Raw genomic sequence first — 24,632 nt, forward strand, 5'->3', positions numbered from 1 at the left:
TTATGCTGAGGAATTAATAACTCTTGTATCCTTTAACTTTTTTTTTTTCCTTTAACTTTTTAACATAAAAGTGCACAGTTACAGTCTAAGTACATGTAAGTAGAAAAACAAAGGTTTTTAGGTTAAGAGTTTAGTAACCTTCCCATTGTGAGCCATGCTTTTGTGGCAGCTATTATTGCTATTTATATTCACATTTTCTATCCATTCAAGAGAAAATAGTTACCAGGTGTATTTTAATGGAAGGAATACCATTATGAGCATTTGATGACATTGATTTGTTGGTCCTTTCCCAAAATTAAGAGATATAAGATAGTTCTTAAATACTGATAAAACTGTAGGGGCTGGTTATTTCAGTGGCTAGAAGTATGAGCTGCCAGTTGTATCTGTGGTTAAGAAGCTACAGAAGCAAAAAGATAAATAAATAAAAATAAAAAAAAAAATAAAAAAAGAAGCTACAGAAGCATCCATCATGTAAAGTGGTCTTTGTTGTTGGCTGTTTATTTCAGAATACCTGAAGGGGGGATGGAGATACAAGGGGAAAGGAAGCCACTGAAGACCGATACCATTCTTCGAAAAGCTGTAGTACTTAATTAGTAATATCCTGGATTTAATTGGCTGCGGTATTTTTGTTTGTTTGTTTGTTTGTGTGCTTAACATGAAAGGTTAATCCAGCATCTATGGGGCCAAGCGTAAGCTCCCAGCAGGAACTGAGAGTTCCGTCTCTTCCAGCCATCAATCATGAGACCTCAAAGAACATAGGAGAGAAACCCAGAGAGGCGACTCCTGTTATTCCTCCTATGGCAAATGCTGTCACTGCTGCTTTCGTGTCCCCAGCCATCAGCCAGAGTCTGTTTCCTCCTGTTCCTTTGCCAGCTCAACCAGTGACAGACTCCATGTTTACAGAGGCCAGAAAAGATGCCAGGTAAGGCAAAAGTAGTCCTTGAGACGATAGCTACATGAATGGCATTTGTCAGCTTCTTTAACATGTTCTGCAGTGTCAAGAACAGTATGTAAAAGATGAGTGCTTCCTGTTTTTAAAATAATTTTTAGATGGGCATGTTGTTGAAAAACCATGTTACCACAATACTCCAAATCTTTCAGACTTAGTACTCTAATTTTTTTTTAGGGTATTTACTTCATTTCATACTTTAACCTTGAATTAAAAATTTTCAGTACACTGAAACTTAACAATCTTTTTGTAACTGGAAAGTATTCAGTTATTAAACTGAAATTGCCTTTCCTGCTGGCTTTAACTGAATACATGTAGTTATTATTCCTGTCCAGACAGTCTCTTGACATGTGTTCTCATAATCCTTCTGTCTTCACCAGGAGCAATTGGGGATTCATATCTATTACACAATATGCCAAAATCTTATCTTTTTCCTCAATTTTGAAGCATTTTCCTATATTTCAGAAATTATAATTAATGTTACAATAACTTGCTCTGTTTAAATTTTTACCTTTAGTGACTTTGGCATGCTCCCTTTACACAGAACAATTTTATTGATCCATTAGAAAAAAATGAGAGCTCTACAGTGTAACTTTGACCCTCTTCTTGAGCTAAACTCCTTAGCATAGGTTATGATTTACAAGTACTAGTTCTTTAAGACTAACTTTTATCAATGATTTCTCCTGGAAATAAGATTTAAAATGCTTTTTCACTCAGGTTACAATAATAATTCAGACCTGTGTTGTACAGTATATTTATTTATTTGTTTGTTTGTTTATTTATTGTGCAGTATATTTAAAAAAAGAACTGTTGTGTCATTGGGGGCTATGACTTCATTAGTTCTTTATCATTAATGCAATTATAAAATAATAAAAACAGGAGAGCAGTTACAGTCCCAAAGAGATATTGAATGTTTAACTGCCCCTGCAGATGGAGAAACCAGACCCAGTTGACCCTATAAAACTGTGAAACTCTTTAATCTATTGAATACTTAGATCTCAGTCAGAAGCAACTGAGATTGACCCTGATCCTGGCCCAGGCAAGGGACCTAATGGACCCCTCTGATACTCTATTTAGCCAAGACAGCTTACCATGGCAGAGAAAAGGTGCCTTTATCTAGAATCTCAAATAAAAACTAATGTTTTTAAGACAGTTTGGTGGGGATTTATAAAATTAAGTGTGTTGCACTTTTTACTTTATATCCTAGCATGGTCCCTGCTAAGGGAATTCTAACGATGTTAAATCGATGAAGTCCACTGTCATGATGGTACTTCAAACCATGATATAAATGTCTTTTGTGCCATTTTTTAAACTTCTCGATAACTCTTAAAGTCTGAAGAACCAGAAGAAGATTTGTGGCTACTGGTTCATCACATGAGAGGTGGCCCATCAGCTAAAGCATGCAAGTGCTTCCCATAACATGACTCTGGCTAGCTGCACTGGGCACCCAGGCCTGGACCTGGGTGTGAGTCCCTTAGCCTATGTAATAAATGGGATCGTTTGAATTGGAAGCCATTATTCTGCCCTACCACATAGGAACGATCATCATGATGTTAAAATACAGGCCCACCGTGTCAAGCAAACATGTGGTACCTGGCCTTTACCTCAAAAGGAAATGAAAGAAAAAAAAATGTTTCATTTACTTACACTATAGACCTAAGCACTTCCATCTGTATTTTAAGAACAGGCTTGTAATTGCAGACTTTTTCACTGTTCTTTTTTGAGAATTAGTATATCTCAAGAGTTTTCTCTTTCAGATGTGTGACTAAAAGTACTCATGAGTTCAAGCCACAGAGTGGAGCAGAGATAAAAGAAGGTAATATTTAATTATAGTAAATTTGTTCCTGACCTTTTTGCCCAGAATCCTGCAGGTCACTGAGAGACCGGTTTGGTGGCAGTGGCTCATAAAGACTTCAAACCTTAATGAACTTAGGTGTTCACTTTCCTATTCTTAGCGTTTAATGATTAGGTAAGCCCCAGGCCATCTCAAGTAGAGTAGAAATCCACTTCCTGATTACATCTTCTTAATTAGAATCCTTTGGAAACTTGATTTGTGAAACCTTTTTTATTAAATTTCTCAGCAGATTTATCAAAAACAAGAGTCATCTTTAATATATTGTGAGATAGGGAAGGTAATTAAAAGTTTAATTAGGAGTATTCTACTTTGTTAGAGGCATTTGCATAAAAGGTACGTTTTATGAACAAAATAAGATACCTCAATTGTGCATTGATTTTCCCCCCCATCTGATTTTGGCATCCTCTCTGGTGACAGCCTAGTGGGGAGCAAACCTGCTTGAAACAGCTGATAACCCCCGCATTTAACCAAGACTTCCTGAACACTTGCGAGATGCCAGGCATATTCTGGTACTTAGGGACATAGTCGTGAACAGAAAGAACAAAACCCCCACCAAGGCAGAGGAGTAAAGAAAGTGTTGGGTGGAAGGGGATTAAGGTTTCAGAGGTGACCAGAAAAGATGCTCACAAGGAAAATGATATTTTGGATAAAATCTCAAAGGAGGGAACTGCCTATACAGCTAGCTTGGACAACCTGTTTCAGGCAAAGGGAAGAGCAAGTACAGAGCCTTGAGGCAGGACTCTGATGGCTCCTAAGCACAGCAAAAGAGGCCAAGAGGTGGCTAGAGTGAATCAGAGGAGAAGGAGGGAGGGGAGGTCTGAGTGAACATGCTCAGGTTTTGTGGGGCCTTGGGTGCTATTGTCTGGACTCCAGCTGAGTAAGATGAAAGCCAGTCTTAAGATTCATGGTGTAACTATAAACCTCTATTTCTTGGGATATAGTAGAGTGAAAGGTACTAGTTATGACAACCTGCTAAATTTGATAATGATCTTAGACCAAGCCACTTAATCTCTTTGAATTTTCATTTCTTTCTGTAAAAGGATAATTATACCTTACCTACCTCATGAGAATATTATAAAAATAAAAATGAGAGCTATGCAAGCACTGTAATAACAGAAGTCCTTAGTGATAATTATCAGCAATAATAAAATGTTTTGATTATAATAAGTTTCTTAAATTATGTCCCTTCTAAATCACTCTGATTTCTCTACTGGTAATGCATTTTGCCCCATTTCTTTTATAGGGTCTGAAACACATAAGGTTGTTAACGCAGGTTCTTTTCATACAACTCCAAACACGTCGCTGGGAACGGTTCAGGCGACCCCATCCAGGGTGCAGCCATCACCCACCGTACACACAAAAGAAGCATTAGGTAAAGCCTTTGGTTTGAGTGTGTAGCATCTGGCAACAAATTAATGCAAGCACTTTCCCACTCATGTTTACAGTTACTCTTTTTATTCTTCTAAGGTTTCATCATGAATATGTTTCAGGCTCCTACACTTCCTGATATTTCTGATGACAAGGATGAATGGCCATCTCTAGATCAAAATGAAGATGCATTTGAGGCCCAGTTTCAAAGTAATACTTTATTTAAACGCTACTAGGTACAGACATTGTGGGTGGTTGCCACAGAAAATATCAAGGATTTATACAAGAAATTGCCCTTCCCTTGATTAGCTTGTCACAGAAGGGCAGGGAATGAATGAAATAAAAAAAAAACACAACAGTGTTTGAAAAGATACTCAGTGTTTGTCATAGATTTGTTTTGTTTCTTAAAAGTAAGTACTACAGAAGGACAGAATCCTGGTAAGGGATGGCCAGGAAAACCTGAACGCTCAAGGTGTGACTTGAGCCTTCCCCGGTAGAGGAATGTCCTGGGTGGAGTGTTGGGGCCCACATTTGTTTAGAGTCCCAGGTTTCATGCTGGAAGCCAGAGAGAGAGAGCATGATAAAGATAAATAGGATACTTAGACTCGGGAGACCTTGGAATAGAAAGTGAAGAGGTTAATTCTTTCTTATAGAAAATGGGAAAGAAGGCTGCAGAGAGCTTTTTTTTCATCATTGGGTAACAAGAGCAGTGTTTTAAGAGAATGATGAATACTACGCTTTGCTTGTAGCAGGAACTCAAGACCTAGAGGCTTGAGAGTTAAAAACTGTGACCATGGTTAAGTCACTTCATCTTACTACAAATTGACTTACCTCATTACCTAGTATTTGAAAAATGTATCAGTTCTCTTCTGAAAGCTGTTATTCCATTTTCTTATTTGTAGGTGAAGTTTAGCATAAATCTTAGCGTTTTTTCCTACTATATTAATAAAATGCTACTACTTACTCCAATGCAGAAAATGCAAGTTCTTCTGGGGCTTGGGGAGTCAATAAGATCATCTCCTCTTTGTCATCTGCTTTTCCTGTGTTTGAAGATGGAAACAAAGAAAATTATGGGTAAAGAAACATTTGATTATAGTTTTCTCCTGTGTTCACCTGAAGAAACAACTAGCCAGTTTTTCCTCCAGTGTTAGAAGAAAGAGAGATGGTGGATTGGGGGAGATATCTCTTGTCACAGTGACATGAAATGCTTCAGAGCTTCCTCTGAGACTTGAGGTAGTGAGAAAATGTGGCCTGCTGATCAAATGGTCTGTGTCTCAGTGCCAGCTCTGCTGCTGGTGAGCCTTTTAATCCTGTGATGGGAAGATTGTTGCTGTAGCATTGTTACACAGGAGTTACGAGAAAGCAGACCTTCCATAGCAAAAGCATGTGTTGACAGGAAAACAATATGGTTATAAAAATTATCAGAGAATTGAGGGGTTCTATAGATTTGAAATTGTATTAGGTGTGAATGAGTTTACCAGTACAAGTATCCATACATGCTCTGTTTATTATATTTGTAGGATTGTTACAGAAAAGGAAGTGTCTTATATTGAGTCATGCTGCAGAGAGATGTTTCAAGCTGAAAGACATTACATTAGGGTGCCATATGTGGGAGTAGAGGGGGTAACTCCAGCAATTTTCAGTTTACAGTTTAAACCATGGAAAGAAAGGTGGCAGTATGAATTAAGAGTATCATGATGTAGAAGAGATTCATCTTGAAGTAGAAAGGAAATAGTCTGACCAGCTCTCAGGGAAATTCCATGGCTAGACCTAGTCCTAGAGATAAGAAATAAAATATATGGCATCCATGACATTCTGTTGGCCGTGGCCCTACCTCTTTTTTTGTTCTTAAAATTTATAACTCCGTGTAGTAGAGATTTTATATTTTTCTACCCTCTCTTAAGTTACTGTAAATCTATTTTTATGTACATAGTCAAGTTAATTCCATTTGTACTCAGTGTTCTTACAACTACTGTGTCAAAGTAAGGAATGTGTATGTAAGTATTAACTAATTAAATAGGATAAGTGGATAATATTTCTAACAGTCTCAAGTGGTAGTATTTCCTTTAGTATATTACAATTTATAATTTTACAAATCTTTCCTTAGATTACCACAGCCTAAAAATAAACCCGCAGGAGCCAGGACCTTTGGAGAACGCTCTGTAAGCAGATTTCTTTCAAAACCCAATGTAAGTACCTCACTGCTCAATCCATGAAATGGATCTTACAGTTCTTTCCTCTTCATTTTACCAAGTGGTATGGCAATCAAATGAGATAGTGTATGTAAAACAATGCTGGAAAATACAAAGATATATGAAGAGTGGGTTTTGGGGAACATTATGCTAATTATTTGAGTATCGATTTTGTATCACACACTATGATAGATAAAGAAACTAAATAATGATAGGATCCTGACCCTCAAAGCCTTCCCTTGTGGCAGGAGGAACAAGTAGGGGATATATTTTTTTCCGAGACCCAAGAAGTAAGGCCTACAATGGAATATGAGAAAAACCAACAAGTCTGAATTAAACTGAACTAGTTCATCATCAGCATAACTCAGCAGACAAGTGTCAGCAGTGGACTGGCCCAAAGCATTCTTCTGTCACAGCAGCAATTGTATCCAACCCGTATGCAGCTTCCACTCTAGCCCTGAGTGTAACCACGTGATGTGCTTTCTCCATTCACTCCTACCCAGCCCTCTGGCTGTGATATGTTAGAGAGCAGTACTGGAAAGCTGTACTAAATCCTGGCTCATAGTTTGAATTCCCCAGTGGATTCTTTTGAATGAATTGTCACTCACTTCACTAATACTTCTGATGAACTTCTTGACCTTCTTAAAAGCTTCAAATAATGGACTGAATATATAAAAACTATGTACTATATAAGCCATGGGTGACACCTTATTAGCAAGTGAATGGTTTTGCCAAGTACAATTTTGACTCAGCAGTTTCTGTCTTTGTGTACTGATTCTAAAATGTGACCATTGCATTTTTGGAGAAATAGCTAATTCTGGGGCTGAAGAAGGAAAATACAAGATGAGCCTAGAGCATCTTGTGGTGCCAGAAAGTAAGAAAGTGCTTTAGAAAAAAAGATGGCCTAATAAAAGAACTCAGGAGGCAAGCTGAATAAGCCCATGGCCAAACCTGGCACAATGCAAATAAGAAAATAAGTAGAATAAGGTAGTATTGGATTATAACCTTAGAAACAAAATAAATATCTGTATTGATATAAACAAATGGGAGAGGACAAAATAAACCTTCCTTACAGAAGAATTGTAGGTAATAAATGTAGAAGGAATGAATGATAATAGAAAATCACCACTGGAACACCATAGTAATCCTTGTTCCAGGCAAGATCCACAGGGAATGCTAAAATTCTAAAATTAACGAGTGAAACTTTAAGAAGAAGCATGATATTTGAACTATCTCACCCAAATTATTAATGTGGTGATTTTAACATATGTCCACAAATACTTTAATATCCCTCCTTGCAGGAGGTGAATCTTAATTTACCTCCCTTTGAGTATAGTCTAGACCATGTAGGCTTCTGACAAATAAGGGTCAAGAAAGGGAAAAATAGTTCCTCATAGAGGAGAAACCTAACACATACTACCTTTACCAGGTGATTGGTTAACCTTATCAGTAGTAAGTTGTGTTGATATCATGTACCCCTAATGTGATGTAATAAGAAAGGGCACTTTACCCCTGATATTCTGCCCTGAAATCTATATCCCACTCTAAACATGAGAAAAGGCCAAATTTAAACCCAGATGGGAGAGACATTTTACATAGCTCCTGACCAGTATTCAGAAATGTAAGAAACACTGGGACAGACCAATAAACTGGCACAAGTTTGAGGAGACCCAAAAAGACATGATAACTAAATCAACGTGGCGTCCTGGACTGGAGCCAGAAACAGAGAAGGGACATGAGTGGGAAAAGGATGAAATCCAGACAGCATCTAGACTTAGTAGGATTGTTTAGTTTTTACAAATGCGCCAGGATTCTGTAAGATGCTAACATCAGAGGGAGTTTGACAAAGTGCACATGGAAACTCTATGATCTTCATAACTCCTCTGTAATTCTAGACTTTTCAAATTAAAAAAAAAAAAAGTAAAAATTGGAAAATAAAATGCAACCCTTGAATACAGTATGACTGCACTGGAGTGTGTTAAAGATGAAGTGTCCTGCTTCTGGGGAAAACAGAACTCTGATGTCCTTGACTTTGTGTTAGCCAGGGGTGACATCTATTTCCTCTGTAATTCCTCATTTTTTTAAATCTTAAACAGTATCAATGAGTTAAATTTTGTTGCCAAGACAGGGAGATTGTTTCTTTTTTTTTTCAGTTCATCTTTTGTTGTAGGAAGTACCTCACACTGAAGAGTTTTCCGATGACTCAACTGTCTGGGGTGTCCGCTGCAACAAAACCCTGGCACCCAGTCCGAAGAGCCCTGGACACTTCACAGCTGCCGCACAGCTTGCATCCACACCTTTCCACAGACCACCAACAGATTTAGTACCTGCTCTGGAGGATAAAGGTGTGTGTCACACCACTTGAGTGTCTTGTCTTCTGCCACCTTCAGTTCATTCAGGATTACATTTTCTTCTTAGAGATTCCAAATGGAAGTTTAAAGATCATCAAGAGGAAATTTAAAATCCATTTACTTATCATTGCCTGTATGAGTTTTTCTTTTGGCATACTGTTTTCCGAAAGTCTATGCATTTTAGAAACTTAGTAACTTAGATTATAGATAGAACGGTAGAAAAACCTATAGAAGCATTTAAAGACAGATATACAAAGTCCAACCCATTTATATAGGATATAGGTTTATGCTATGTTTACTGCAAACAACATGGCTGGGACAGACAGGTTATTTGAATGCTAAAAATAATGAACATTTCTATTTTAAGAGTAGCAAATAGCAAATTTTAGTCCTTGGTATATGTCTACAAATTTTATTACTTTAGAGTTGTAGCCAAGTACTACATTCAGGAATTTCCTATTTTCTTCTTCTTATTTTTTTTAATGACAAACTTTAAGAGAGTAATGATAAAATGCAGATAGTTCTTATTTCCCCTAAACATAACACTCCTACATCAAAGTCTTTATCTGAATTGAACCTTAATACATTGAGCACAGATAATTAATTATTACCTATTAAGTACCAACCTACAAAATATATTGGCAATAAGGTCTGGGACCATTTTACCATTTTGATGAGTTTTTTCCTAGACAAACTCCATCATTACTGACACTTTTATTAAAAAGAGTAATTGTTCCTCCAAGCAATATAATGAAAGAACTGTCAAAGAATTTCACTCCCCTACATGGAATCACATTTTAATAAGTCGAACTTGTAGACCTAAAAATTTTTAACTAAGGAGTAAAAAGTTTTTCTTAGAGTACTAAACCAGTATGTTACATTTCTTTTCTGGATTTTAAAGGAGAGTTCAGTTGATACTTGGACAATTGCTAAATGCCATCATAAGCTTGCTATTTTAACAAAAAAATCTTGGGAAAACTAGTTTAATCAGTTGAGTCAGAGAGTCAATATTGGCTGTTCTTGGAGTATTTGCACTTTGGTTGGATAAATAGAAGCTAATGTTCTAGTGCTAAAAAATATTAGCACCTGTTTGGTGACACAATATCTGATAAAATTCAGTTCAGTCTAATACTGGGCTATTTATAGTATTATGTGTATATATATAGAGAGAGTATATATACTCCATAGTACCACCTATGTAGTTTATCTTTCCGTAGATAAACTTTTTTTGTTTTTAGTTAAAAGGAATGATGTTAAGAATTGCCAGGTATCTTCCTCATGTAAACACTCTAAATCAGTTTAATCAACTAAATGCTAACCGACTAAATACTAAATATAAATAAAGCAGTTAGATAGGCAGTAAGACACTCAATAAATCTCTGCTCTCCAGAAGCATTCCAGTGTTTGACTCTCCATGTCCTTGTCATCAGGTTCTCCTAAAGCATGGTGTGCCCTCCACCCATACCAGTAACCTCCACAGGCTGGTCATCCTGCCCACAGCAGACCTGCCATCCTTTGGACCCTTTTCTCTTGAAGGATTGGATGTATAAAGTTGAAGTGCTCACAAATATTAATAGTAAAAAAAATTTTTAGTGTTTTTTTTCCCCCACTTTAAAAATATTAAGGAAAATTTTACCATGGAACACTATTTTGAAATTATAATGAAAGTCATTGTAAAAAGGAATTCTGGACTTTATAACCATATAAAATCATATGCATGCATAATGTCTCTAATTTTCTACATATTTCAGAAAATGTGGCAGCAAGAGAGTGTACCCATGTGACTTTGGATTCTCGTGAAGAAAACGTAGAACCCTCAAAAGAGAGAAAGTTCAGGTATTGTGAGATGTGCTTGGTTCTGTCATTCCACTGTCACTCTGGCTTTGCTTTTAGTATGTAGTGGAATACGTAATTCCAACACTTTGAGGCACATGAGATTTTATTGACTTGTAGGTAGAAGCCAGAAGGTAGGTACTCTCTAGAGATATACATACAGTGATAAACCTCAACAGTGGATATATCAGGGCAGTGAGAGAAGCAGCAGAGTCTCTGTGAGAGTGGTTCCCATGACTGACTTGTACTCATTTCAAATGTGCGTCACTGTAATTTCAACCTGTATCTCTTAGGTTCAGAGGCCTTGCTGTCACCACTATACTGTCTTGTTATTAAACTGCCTCTTGTTATTAAACACCTTTTCATAAACTAAGACTCCAGTAAATAAATTGGATAAAAGACTTGAGCAGAATTTACAAAAGAAAAAAATATGAATAAGCATGTAGAAAATAGTTAAGTCCCTAATTAATAAAATCAATGCAGATTAACAGATCTTGCCTTTAACACAGTCTGTTACTGCCCAACAGGAAACTTCTACATACAACTAATCTTCTGATTTATAAGAGTGCCATAAGCCACACTTGGCATAAGATTAATATAGAAATACATAGGACAAAAATCAGTTGCCAGGGGAATTACTGTCTAACACAATATTGTCTTTGGCCTGCATGAAACAAGTCAAAAGGAAACACTTAGGACCAAGGTACAGAAGTTTCCCTAGCTTAGAAGCCTTATGTCCATGGGTATCAGTGGCTCTTGTAACCCTCCATAGATTTAGATCCAGAGTTCCCACAAAGGATAGGCCCATTACAAGAGTCCTCATATCTGGGGCCTGAAGCTGTGAATTCCCCAGCATGTATTTCTAATTTTTTTAGTCTAGAATTCTGTTACCAGTGATGGTTATTTTTTACCATCAACATTGGAGACGGTGATACTCTTACCTTTTCAAGTTTTCAGGGGAGAAGAGCTAGAAAGTTAACCAAAACTCAAATCCTCAAGAAGGGAAAAGGGTTTTATTGATACCTTATGCACCCATAATAATTTGGTACTCCAGTAGCTAGTAACAACTTATATGAGTTCGAAAGCAGTTTTTTCTGTGTGCATGGATACCCCTAATATCTGTTTTGCTGTAATACAAGATATTGGAAATATTCCCATTTGACTACCACATTTTCTCCCAATAATAGATTTTGGTGGCTATGCTTATGGGATAGATTAAAAATTGCCATGATCTGAAGAGGAGGATTTATTTGTGTCCTCTTCCTATATGAAATGGCTGAACAGAAAATTAGTTGATTAAAATATTGGAAATATTTTTAATATCTAAGAATCAGGGAATTGTTCTATTCCAGCATACATCCACTGAATTAAATGGTATGTAGTGATTAAAATCCACGATAAAGACTATGGAAAAACCTGACAGATACCACCTTTACCAAATGATCAAGGTTAATTTCACAAGCAATGGCTCATAATAGTCTTTGCATTAAGAAGGGTATTTTTACCTTTGGAACATTCTTCACAGTCTAATCATGAGGAAAACATCTAAGGAACCCAAATTGAGGGACACTCTACAAAATGCCTGGCCAGTACTCCTCAAAACTGACAATGTCTTGGGAAAGTAAGAAACACTAAGAAACCATCACAGATGAGAAGGGGGTAAGGAGACAACTGGATACAACATCGTACCCATGATTTGATCTGGGAGCAAATAAATGGCTCTGTGGGAAAAATGGTGAAATCCAAAGGAGGTTTGGAGGTTAGTTAAGAGTTGTATAACAAATATTGGTTTATTGGTTTTGACAGAGGAGCCACAGTAGTGTGAGACAACATTTGAGGAAATTGGGTGGAGAGTATATGGGAATTTTCTATGATCTTTGAAACATGTCTTTAAGTCTGAAATTATTCCAAAACTAGTTTCTTTTTTTAAAAAATTCCTTGTAGGAAAAATGCCACCAAGAAGTAAGAATGCAACATAAAGTTGCATGTATATATTTATTTTTATAAGGATGCACACTTAGACATGTGTTTGTGTTCATGTGGGTGTAAAAATGGAGGAGAGTTTATGTGAATGGAGATACGCACAGTTGAGTCTTACTATTTGCACTTCTTTTGTATAAAATCACTGCAAACTCTGAATTACCCAACACTAAACCATCATTCCTTGTTAGGTTTCTGTGAGCCTCTGTTCACAATATTTTGTTTAAAGACACCTTATTTAATAAATATTGTAGATACATTAACATTGAACTCCAGGCCAACAGCACTATAATTCATACCTGAATGCGGCTTATCTAACACAGATTTTCCCCATGAGACACATCATGGCCTTTTTGCACTTAGGAACGTTAGACAACACTTTAGCACTGCGCTTCGGGGAACAGCAAAATCACAAAAACAGAAAAACATGTTATTAAATGTACTGCGAAAGGATACTCGACAGTGTGAGAGCTGACCAAGAATGCAGAACATGGCCTTATTCTACTTTCCCTGGGAATGTGTATGTTGGGTGACCAAAACTTTTCACCATCATGCATGTCTGCAAAAGCACATGAGTATTGATTCAGAGAGTACAAATGAGTCTTAGCATGTAGGAGAATTCACAAATATGGGATCCATGAATAATACAGATCAACTCTATGTGAAAGAAATTGGTACTAGATTGTTGGATTATGACATTTTCTGTTTCAGTGCTGTAGAGAGAGCCATTTTGGAATAAAGTTTGATATTCAGTCTTGATTCCCCAAGTTGATGACATCTTGGGGAAATAACCCCACCCCTTCCCATGTTTCCCTCTAGAGAATATCCATTCCCTCACCTATTTATTGAATATGTTTCCATGTCTTTGATTTTATTTCTATTCATATTGTATAAGCTGTGTATTTGCATGTATTTGTCTGAAGAAAATGCTTTAATTGGCTCTTTGTAAAGAAGTTTTGAAATGTCCTCTGTAGAACGAAAAGGAAACTATTTTGTGAAATATTGTGATCAAATCTAATAGTCTTGTAATCATTTGTTTTGTTTCCTCTTGTCTGTTCCTTTAACACATCCAGTCCAATTCAAGAGAAAAGCCTAGAGCCAGCATTCCCTACAGCTGTATCTTCGGCATCCCTGCTCCATGTGAGCCAGCCTGCTGCAGGTGGCATGCTGACGAGTGAGGTAGCACAGAGTCTTGAGGCTTGTAAACTCACAGACCCTAACCTCGCCATTGCAGAAGATCCACCAGATGCCAGCGCTGGGCACCAAGCAGAACGGATGCAGACTAGTTCACTTGAGAATGTCTATGCTCCAAGTATGAACAGATGTTCAATCTTTATTGTGTCCCTGAATAAGAACTATAGGCTGGTGAAAACTGTTCCACAAAAGAAGCTTAAAGGACAGGGACTTGAATATCATGGAGTAGAATGCAACTTCAGACAAAACTTGCAAACTGGATCACAGTGCAGTACAACAGAGGCACTCTTGGAGGGCAGATTAATTTGTTTTAATTTTAGAATGTATCAAAGTCACTCCTGTTGGAGGAGGGAGTTAGAATTGGAGAGCCTACTATGCCAGGCATTTCGTTTAAGTAAAGAGGCTCGGGGCTTAACTGCTCTACACTGGTTACCCAGAAACAGTCTTGGATAGTCTTGCATAGTGGTTAAGAATACAGACTCTGGGAGTACCTGGATGGCTCAGTGGTTGAGCATTTGCCTTTGGCTCAAGTCATGATCTTGAGGTCCTGGGAGCAAGTCCCGCATCAAGTTCCTTGCAGAGAGCCTACTTCTCCCTGTGCCTGTGTCTTTGCCTCTCTCTCTGTGCCTCTCATGAAAAATAAAATCTTTAAGAAAAAAAGAAAAGAATACAGACTCTGAAGACTGACTAGATTCTTTTTTTTTTTTTTTTTTTGACTGACTAGATTCTAATCCTAGCTCCCACTCTTAGGCAGTCATGTGATCTTGGCCAAGATCATTTATTTCAATTTTCTGTGGATCTCTTTCCTTTCTATGAAGTGGAAGACTCCTATTTCAGAGTCTTCTTATAAGGACCAAACATGAAGCACACAGGACAGGTTATATATATTTGTGTATATATATATGTATATGTATATACATATATACACACACGTATATATATATAAGCTTAGCACTAAGTATGTGTGACTCATGCTGGATTAGTCTTTGATAACTACTACTGAAAGAATTTTTATAGCATGCTAAATTGAACAGAGACTTTATTCTTCCCTTTAGAAATGATTTTTTTTTTGTGAACCTAAATCCATCTCATACATGCAAATTGCCCATAAAAAGTAATATTGAAAGTCATTATGTTTTGAAAAGCATTGCGTTTTGTAGATACAAGTGGGAAAGCAAGTTACAGAATATATATCTGAGTGAAGTAACTAATATCCAGGTCTGCCTTTAAGATAATTATGTTAAAGGCAGAATCTACCAATTCCAGGCAAGTGGAACAGATGCCTTCGGTGTTCCTTTTTTTTTTTTTTTTTTTTTTTTTTAAGATTTTATTTATTTGTTCATGAGAGACACGAGGAGAAGCAGGCTCCATGCAGGGAGCCCGACATGGAACTCGATCCCAGGATTCCAGAATCACTCCTTGGGCCGAAGGCAGACGCTCACCGCTGAGCTACCCAGGCACTCTGGTGTTCATTTCCTTAGTCACCACTGAATGTTGATATAAATTTCTTTATCTAAAATAACAAATAATGAACTGTGCAGGATGAACCATTTTGATTTTTTGCAAATGGTTATTACTTGAATCAATGCTCTTTTAAAGATAAGGCTTTTGAAAGCTTATTTGATGAATGTCTCTACTTGTTTTGGCTATAGTTTCTTTGAGAAAATTCTTGGGTAATGAATTCATTTTCTTTTGTTCCCATTCCTTTTAAGACTTTACTGTTGAGAATCCATGGGATGATGAGTTGATTCTCAAACTTTTATCTGGGCTTTCTAAACCAGTGAGATCCTATCCAAATACTTATGAATGGCAGTGTAAACTTCCAGCCATCAAGCCCAAGACTGAGTTTCAACTGGGTAAGGACAATATGGGTAATAAAACTCTTGCTTCTATATGGGAAGTTGATGGTAACTCTTAAGTGTGTGATTCTCCTTCTGGTACTATCCCTAGTACCACCTAGTACCTATGACCCACTCTGACCTCTAGAAAAGAGTTATAAATTATCTGTAACACTAAGATGAGAACACTTTGTTAAGCAATGATGGTAAGATTTTAATTGCTATTGGTAATATCTATCAAAATAAAAATATATATACTTTTAGACATCTACTTTTAAGAATTTCCTGCAGATAGGCTTGCATACGTTCAAAATGACATATGTGCGTGTCAAAACATTGGAAACAACATAGGTGTCTATGAAGACTCTTAAATTATAGAACACCTCTACAGTAAAATATAGTTTGCTTTGTACTGATAGGGAATGATGTCCAAAACGTGCTGTTAAGGGCAGACTAGTATTATATTGCTATCTTTTATTTCTTAAAAAGGGGGAAGATAACATATATTCGATGCTATTTCTGGAGAGCCCATGAAGCATACTCAAAACTAATAAAAATGCTTGGCAGGGTGGATGTGGAGCAAGACTTCACACAAGATACTTTACATACGTGTGTGTACACATAAACACATATGCACACACACACACAGAGCTTCCCTATTGACATCTTGTATTAGTGTGGTACATATGTTAAAGTTTATGAACCAATATTCTTTGTATTTTATGTTCTATGGGGTTTGACAAATGTATTCATCTCTCCCCTCCACTAAAACTCTGACAAGCATTAATCTTTTTACTACTGTCTCAGTTTTGCCTTTTCCAGAATGTCATAGAGTTGGAATCATACAGTATGCAAGCATTTCAGATGGGCTTCTTTCACTCAGCAATATGCATTTAGGATTCCTCTGTCTTTTCATGACTTGAAAGCTCTATCTTTACGTTATCTGAGTAATATTCCATTGTCCAAATGTACCACAGTGTATTTATCTGTTCATCTATTGAAGGACATTTTAGCTGCATAACTGTTGACAGTTATGAATAAAGCTGCTGTAATACCCCTATGCACTTTTTGTATGGACATAAGTTTTCAGTTCATTTGGATAAATACCAAGGAGTTGTGATTTCTGGGACAAGTGAGAGTATGTTTATTTCTAAGAACCTGCCAAACTGCCTTCAAATTGAATATGTACCATTTTGTATTCCCCCTAGCAATCGATGAGAGCTCTGCTGCTCTATATCCTCACCATCACTTGGTGTTATCAGTAGTTTGGGTTTTGGCCACTCTAACAGATGTGCAATGGTATTTCATTATTGCTTTACATTTGCAGTTCTCTAGTTACATATGATGTTGTACATTTTTTTCATATGTTTATTTGCCATCTGTATGTCTTTTTTGGTGAGTCATGTATTCAGATCTTTTGCCCATATTTTAAAAATCAGGTTGTTCATTTTCTTAGTTTTGAGGTTTTTTTCCCCCATTTTCCTGAGTTTTAAGAGTTTGTTGTATCTTTAAGAGTTTGAATATCTTTTTATCACTTCTGTGTTTCACTAAGATATTCACTCAGTCTTTGACTTATCTTTTCATTCTATTAACAGTGTCTTTTGCAGAGTGGAAATTTTAAAATTTTGTCCAATTTATCAATTTATTTCTTTCATGGATCATGCTTTTGATGTTGTGTCTAAGAGGTCATCAGCAAACCCAAGGTCACCTAGCTATTCTGTTACCTTCTAGGAATTTTATAGTTAAAACTATAAAATGTTTTACATTAATGTGTATGATCTATTTTGAGTAAACTTTTTTTTTTTTTTTTGAGTAAACTTTTATGAAAGGTATAAGTTCTGGGTCTAGATTAATTTTTGCATGTTGATGTCCAGTTCTATCAGCATTTACTGAAAAGGCTATCCTTCCTTTTTTTTTTTTTTTTTTTAAGATTTTATTTACTTATTCATCAGAGAGAGAGAGAGAGACGGAGACACAGGCAGAGGGAGAAGCAGGCTCCATGCAGGGAGCCTGATGTGGGACTCATTCCCAAGTCTCTGGGATCACACCCTGAGCTGAAGGCGGCGCTAAACCGCTGAGCCACCGGGGCTGCCCAAAAAGGCTATCCTTTCTTAATTGAACTGTCTTTGATCCTTTGCCAATGATCAGTTGACTATCTGCTTAGCTCTATTTCTGGGCTCTCTCTTCTGTTCCATTGGTCTATTTATCTATATTACACTGTTGTGATTACAGTCGCTTTTGTAGTAAATTTTGCTGTTGGATAATGTCAGTCCTCCAACTTGTTGTTCTTCAATATTGTGTTGGCTGTCTGGGCCTTTTGCTTTTCCACATAAACTTTAAAATCAATTGTCGGTAGCTACAAAATAACTTGCAGGGATTTTTATTGGAATTGCATTGAATCTATAGATCAAGTTGGGAAGAATGACATCTTGACAATATCATGTCTTCCTATCCATGTATATGGAATATTTCTGTTTAGATCTTATTTGATTTTTTATTTATTTTTAAGACTTATTTATTTATTCATGATAGACACAGAGAGAGAGAGAGGCAGAGACACAGACAGAGGGAGAAGCAGGCTCTGTGCAGGGAGCCCGATGTGGGACTCGATACTGGGTCTCCAGGATCACGCCGTGGACTGAAGGCGGCGCTAAATTCCTGAGCCACCCGGGCTGCCCTTATTTGATTCTTTAAATCAAAGTTTTGTAGTTTTTCTTATATGGATCTTATATATATTTTGTTAGATTTATACCCAAATTATTTCATTTGGGAGGATGCTAATGTAAGTGGTATTGTGCTTTTTTAATTTCAAATTCCACTTACTAATTTCTGGTACATAGGAAAGCAATTGACTTAATATATTGACCTTGCATCCTGCAATCTTACTGTAATCATAATCATGTATTAATTACAGGAGGATTTTTGGTTGTTGTTCTTTGGCACTTTCTGGCTAGATGATGCTTATCATCTGTGTACAAGGACTTTTTTTATTTCTTCCCAATCTATGTACCTTTTATTTCATTTTCTTGTTTTATTGTTTTAGCTAGGACTTCCAGAGTAGAAATGGTGGGAGGAGAAATTCTTTCCTTATTCCTCATCTTAGTGAGAAAACACTTACCTAGTTTCTCACTAGTAATGTTAGCTGTAGATGTTCTTTATCAAGTTGAGAACGCTTCCTTCTACTCCTAGTTTGCAGAAAGTTGTTATGAATGGGTATTGGCTTTTATCAAACATTTTCTGTTTTTATGATAAGGTCATGTGATTTTTCTTTTTAGTTTGTTCATGTGATAGATTCATTAATTGATTTTTGAATGTTGAACCAGCCTTGCATACCTGCACTATCCCACTTGGTCATAGTAAATAATTTTTTTTAATACATGTTTTGGATTTGATTTGCTAATATTTTGTTGAGATTTTTTAACGTGTATGTTAATCAGAGATGCTCTCACTTATCCTAACTCTACTTAACTGAATACATTATAGCAATTATTATTTTGATTAGCTGTTAGATCAATTAAAAGTAAGAAAAATAAAATATTTTATTTTATCTTCACTTAATTCTTTTTTCCTGTACTCTTCTGATCTAAGTTTCTGGATCATCTCCTTGTCTTTCTCTCTGAAGAACTTTTAACATTTCTTGCAAGGCAGGCTTACTAATGACAGATTCCCTTAATCTTTGTGTAAGCAAGGGTTTGTTTCTTTACTTTTGAAGGAATCATTTCATTGGATACAGAATTTTTGATTGATAGTTTTTCCTTTTAACATTCTGCTTGCTTCCTGCTCGTGTGGTTTCCAAAGAGAAGTCAATGTAATTCTTCTCCTTGTTTCTTTATAGGTAAGGTGGTTTTATTCCTCTGGCTTCTTGCAATATTTTTTTCTTGTCTGATTTTCTGCAGTTTGAATACAGCTTGCCTGGGTATAGACTTTTGGCTATTTTTCTTGCCTTGTGTTCTCTGAAATTTCTAGATCTTTGATTTGTTAGTCTGTCATTAATTTTGGAAATTTCTCAACTATTAATACTCTAAATATTTTCTCTATTCCTTTCTCATTTCCCTGCCTTCTAATATTCCATTACACATATGGTACACCTATTGTAATTAACCCATAACTCTTGAACATTCTTTTCCATCTTTGTAAAATTTTTTTCTCCTTGCAAATCAGTTTTGGAAGTTTCTATTGACGTACCTAAAAGCTGACTAATTCTTTACCCAGCCATGTATAGCCTAGTGAAGAGCTCATCGAAGATAGTCTTTGTTTCTGGTATAGTGAGATTTTTTTTCCTAGCACTTCCTTTTGATTCCTTCTCAGAGTTTCTGTTTGTCTGCTTACATTTCCTATCTGTTCTTGCATATTATCCTTTTCTCCATTATAATTCTTAGCATATTAATCATAATTTTAGAAACTCCTGGTTTTATAATTTCAAAACCTTTGTTATATCAGTGTCTTGCTCTGATACTTGCTCTGTCTTCAAACTTTTTTTTTTTGTCTTTTAGTATACCTTATAATTTTTGTTAGAAAAAATTGATCTATTGAGTAAAAGGAACTGATATAAAATAGGCCTCTACTGTAGGATTTATCTAACTTAAGATTAAGCTGTTTTTACTATTTGTTGCTAATGTAGAGGCTAAAGTTTCCATTCATGTCCTTATTTCTGACTCCCTTGTTGGCTTTGGGTTTCCCTCAAGACTTGTTCTTAAATAAAATCTGAGGCATTTGTAGTGTTATAATCCTCCTGGTACTGGCTCCAGTGGTGATTTCTGTTCCTGGGCTTCTTTTCTGACAAGCTGTTATTCTCTGTATCCACCAATCTGTCTCCCCAATTTCGGGGACAGCAATTTGCCCTATGACTAGTTTTTTAATGGATCTATGAAGACTTGCTGATTTTCAGTTTGGTGGTGGTGGTTGTTTTATTGTGGAGGTGGAGTGATGACTTCCAAGCTCCTTAATATGCCAGATTAGACAGAAGTCTACTTTTTTATACTTGATTTTGAACATGTGGATTTTTAAAAATTACTTTGAAAATCTATTAACAACTTTATCTCAGTGGTCTTTCTCCCCAAACCAATAACCCCATTATTATTAAAAAGTAGCAAGACAAATCCAATTTGAAGGACATTCTACAATTTATCTGACTAGTACTCCTTGGAACTGTCATGGTCTCCTAAAACAAAAGGTTTGAAACTGTTCCAACCTAGTGGAGGAGGCTAAGGAGATTTGACAGATTTGTCCTGAAACATTAGGTAAAAACTAGTGAAATCCACATAAAGAGTGGATTTAGTAACCTACCAATGTGGGTTCTGTATTTGGGACAAAAGTACCATGGTTATTAAATGCTAACAGTAGAGGAAACTGGTAACAGTAGAGGCAACTTTTCTGTAAATTAAAAACTATTCTAAAATAAAATTTTTACTACAATACAAAATTGTAATTATTCTATTAGAAATATTAGTGCAAATATACTTTATCCTTTTTATCCAGGTGTAAAACACTTGTGTTTTTCAAAGGCATATGGTAGATCTTTGTTTAGCACTTTACAAAAGATCTTTGTATGTTCTTTCTAACATTACAATGGTCTTGCCAAGGCATTATCCCTTTAATATGAAAATATTGATGAAGAGAGGATGTCTGCCCCGTTCCTGCCATTAAGTGGCTGGCCTGGCACCCAGCAGTGCTGCTTCTATTTGCCTGGCACATCATTTAAAAAAGGGAGCTGTTTTATGGCAGGTGTTTAACTTTCCTGTAAGACAGGAAAAACATTTCCTGAGGGAGTTATATCCATTTGTATTTATGAAAGCAATCAAGCACCCAAGAAAATTCTATAAATACAAAATTTACCAAAAATAATGTTCTGAGCCCTTTTTTTTCATTTTGACACATCTGTCTTCTAAGGTTCCTTGCTGGTCTATGTCGATCACCTTCTTGGAGAAGGGGCCTTTGCCCAAGTCTATGAAGTTACCCATGGAGAGGTGAATGATACCAAAAATAAACAGAAATTTGTTTTAAAGGTAAATAATCTGAGCAATTCTTTGTGTAGTATAGAACTGAATTTTAGAACTTGATTTTATTGGCCTCATTTTCTTTTTCTAGACAATGGTAATTTCATTTAGGTCTCTGGTTCACATTTTTTTTTTTTTTCTGGTTCACAATTAAGAGACAAAAACTATGTGGCAAGTATTTAGAATGGCCTTGCCACCGAAGTGCTCTCAGAGCAAGTCCTATACTTCAGCAACAGTCCATAACTTGTCATCACTTTCTACCCACATCCTTTGTTGGAGTCGAAGTTGCTTTTCTGGCTATCATTTTCCAGAATGTGAGGCCAGATGTGAATGTCACACATCTGATTTGCAGGTCCAGAAGCCCGCCAACCCCTGGGAGTTCTACATTGGGACCCAGCTGATGGAGAGATTAAAGCCGAGCATGCGACACATGTTCATCAAATTCTATTCTGCCCACTTATTCCAGAATGGCAGTGTGTTAGTAGGAGATCTCTACAGCTATGGCACGTTGCTAGTAAGTATATTCATTATCATGAGGACAACATGAGTTTGAAGTACATTTTTGCCTTGTGCCTTGCATGTATCTTTTGTAGTTGGAGCTTCTATTGAAGTGGAAGATGGGAGCAAAGCTCTTGACTTGAAATTTCATCAATCCTTTGCAACCAATTTAAGATTCCACTCTATGTTGTTTCTAGAATGCTATTAACCTCTATAAAAACACCCCAGAAAAAGTGATGCCTCAAGCTCTAGTCCTCTCCTTTGCGATCAGGATGCTCTGCATGATTGAACAAGTGCATGACTGTGAAATTATTCATGGAGACATTAAGCCAGACAATTTCATACTTGGGAGCAGGCAAGTGTTGCACTTTTAACACAGTTTTTGCCACATCCCCAGCAGCCTTTTATGATTTGTGCTCATGTTGCCTGGCCCTTATTTGTGTTTAATACAGATTTTTGGAACAGGATGGTGAAGATGATGATATATCTGCTGGCTTGGCACTGATTGACCTGGGTCAGAGTATAGATATGAAACTTTTTCCCAAAGGAACTACATTTACAGGAAAGTGTGAAACATCTGGTTTTCAGTGTATTGAGATGCTCAGTAACAAACCATGGAACTACCAGGTACGGAACTAAAGGGAGAGGTTTACAAATCGTTTCTTTATACTTACTATATTTCAGAAGTGATTTTGGGGATCTAATTAGTTTGAGCTGGTCTAGTCATCTTCTGTCCTTGGATTTAAGACCAGTTCAAGTGTCATTTTTAGTTATGGGCACACCCTGCAGCTAGAGGCTTCAGAGCGCAGGTGAAGGCCAACCACCAGAGCCCTGGGGAGGTAGGTGGGAGGACTTCTAAGCTGCCTATGTGGAAGAGGAGCTGAGGCGCTGTGTTTGCCCCTGGAGAGCAAAACAAGGGACTTGAGAAGGACACGGTAGCTCAGGGAGGACAGCTTTCCAAGGGACCAGCCCAGAGGCGGTGGCTAGGAAGCCTCCAGCAAAGCCTAGACAGCATTCACCAGGGTATCAGTGGGACGTTGAACAAATGTCTTCCCAAATTGTTTAAAAGTAAAATCCTGTGACTATATAATTTGCTGCATAAGTTAGACATCTTAATCTACTCATGTGTAAATTACTATTTTAGTCATATATACCTAAATTTTCCTTATAGATTGATTACTTTGGAGTTGCTGCAACAGTGTACTGCATGCTTTTTGGCACTTACATGAAAGTGAAAAATGAAGGAGGAGTCTGGAAGCCTGAAGGGCTTTTTAGGAGGTAAGTATTTGCATTGGTACTGCAGTGAAAGAGCATAAACAGAATATTGGGTTCCGTCTGGTGGAAATGGATCTCTGCCACTGCCTGGGAAAGTCTTGCCTTGGGACGTGAGGCAAAGCCACATAGTCCTGGATGCTGGGCACAGTTGGCAAGTTACATGGCTCTACAACTGCTGTTTCCAGAGAGTGGAGCAGCCGATGCCTCATAGAACCAGTGAAAACTGGCTGAGGAGTGGGCATCCTCTACACACTCAAGTGTCTCTCATCTGTAAAATAATAGTGAAAATTAACAACTAGACTAGAACTCTTCCTGTCAACATGGATGGCTCTCTTAATACAGTGGTACTTGAATAAGCTATTGGTAATGTTTGAGTATTTGGTACATGTATGTTCATTATATCACTTATACTTTAACTTTTTTTGAGGTATGAAAACATATGTAGAAGAGTATATTCAAATTTAGCGTCCAAAAAGCCAAATGGAGTTTTACATGTTTGTATCTTGAAGAAATTTAAGCAGAGACTTCCCAGCCCTCACATACTCATCCACCCACCCTGACAAAAGGAAAAGAAAAAGCAGTCGGCAGTAATTTTACAAAATGTAGTGTCAGTATCTAAAAAAGATTCGATTCAGGACCAGAAGGAAAACTTAGAACAGCTATGATTTATTCCACATAATGAGTCATCAAATTTAGCAAATGCTTTATTCCTTCTCTTGCTCATAATCAAAGGACCAGAGAGTTATTCAGAAGGCTTCTGTCTCTGACCAGCAGGCCTGATAGTAATGGGCTGAATTTCCTGTCTGAAACACAAATTTAGTTGTGTTCTGCTTTTTTCCCCACTGCCTTCTTTCCATGCCATAGGGATTTTACAGTTAATTTTAATGGTTATGGTAGTTGGAACTCCGAATCTGAGCTCTATCTAGACTGGGTAGTCCAGCCTATCTACCCAGTCCCGGCCCATATGTATATATTTAAGCCCATCAGAACCACTCAGCCAGATTGTCAGATTCTGGCAGTGTGGTATATAAAGGTAGCCAAAAGCAGATTGATTTTCTTAAAAATAAAAGAGAAAGTTTTTCCACTGAAGACCTGTTACTAATCTAAGACTACTTAAATCAGTTTTTTGGAGTAAGGTGTATATAAGACATTCAATTGGGTCTATTAATTTCTCTTATTTATAATAGATTCAACATTCCAATTCTAGGTGCATTAAATTGTGTTTAGGTGAAGTTCTTTTCAGCTATCCAAGCATGTAGAAGCCAAGGCCGGAGTGAGGTTGCCCTACGTGTTAAATACTACA

General features: G+C 36.8%; 1 protein-coding gene and 1 non-coding gene across 2 annotated transcripts in view; both read left to right on the forward strand.

Moving 5' to 3' along the window:
- Positions 1 to 24,632, forward strand: part of BUB1 (BUB1 mitotic checkpoint serine/threonine kinase) — a 42,916-nt gene that overhangs the window by 17,937 nt on the left and 347 nt on the right. The window contains exons 10-24 of the mRNA XM_077843337.1: positions 663 to 922; positions 2,707 to 2,765; positions 4,048 to 4,176; positions 4,272 to 4,382; positions 5,147 to 5,246; positions 6,280 to 6,361; positions 8,535 to 8,709; positions 10,467 to 10,551; positions 13,602 to 13,840; positions 15,435 to 15,578; positions 21,450 to 21,565; positions 21,909 to 22,070; positions 22,252 to 22,409; positions 22,507 to 22,681; positions 23,226 to 23,332. Of these exons, the coding sequence (XP_077699463.1) occupies positions 663 to 922; positions 2,707 to 2,765; positions 4,048 to 4,176; positions 4,272 to 4,382; positions 5,147 to 5,246; positions 6,280 to 6,361; positions 8,535 to 8,709; positions 10,467 to 10,551; positions 13,602 to 13,840; positions 15,435 to 15,578; positions 21,450 to 21,565; positions 21,909 to 22,070; positions 22,252 to 22,409; positions 22,507 to 22,681; positions 23,226 to 23,332 (2,102 nt within the window). The remainder of the gene's footprint in view (positions 1 to 662; positions 923 to 2,706; positions 2,766 to 4,047; positions 4,177 to 4,271; positions 4,383 to 5,146; positions 5,247 to 6,279; positions 6,362 to 8,534; positions 8,710 to 10,466; positions 10,552 to 13,601; positions 13,841 to 15,434; positions 15,579 to 21,449; positions 21,566 to 21,908; positions 22,071 to 22,251; positions 22,410 to 22,506; positions 22,682 to 23,225; positions 23,333 to 24,632) is intronic.
- LOC144281436 (small nucleolar RNA SNORA29) lies at positions 11,699 to 11,838 on the forward strand. Its single transcript, XR_013349970.1, has one exon. It is a non-coding gene; the product is annotated as a small nucleolar RNA SNORA29 (small nucleolar RNA).

This window comes from Canis aureus, chromosome 12 (assembly GCF_053574225.1).
Source record: "Canis aureus isolate CA01 chromosome 12, VMU_Caureus_v.1.0, whole genome shotgun sequence".
In the NCBI taxonomy this organism is placed as follows: domain Eukaryota; kingdom Metazoa; phylum Chordata; class Mammalia; order Carnivora; family Canidae; genus Canis; species Canis aureus.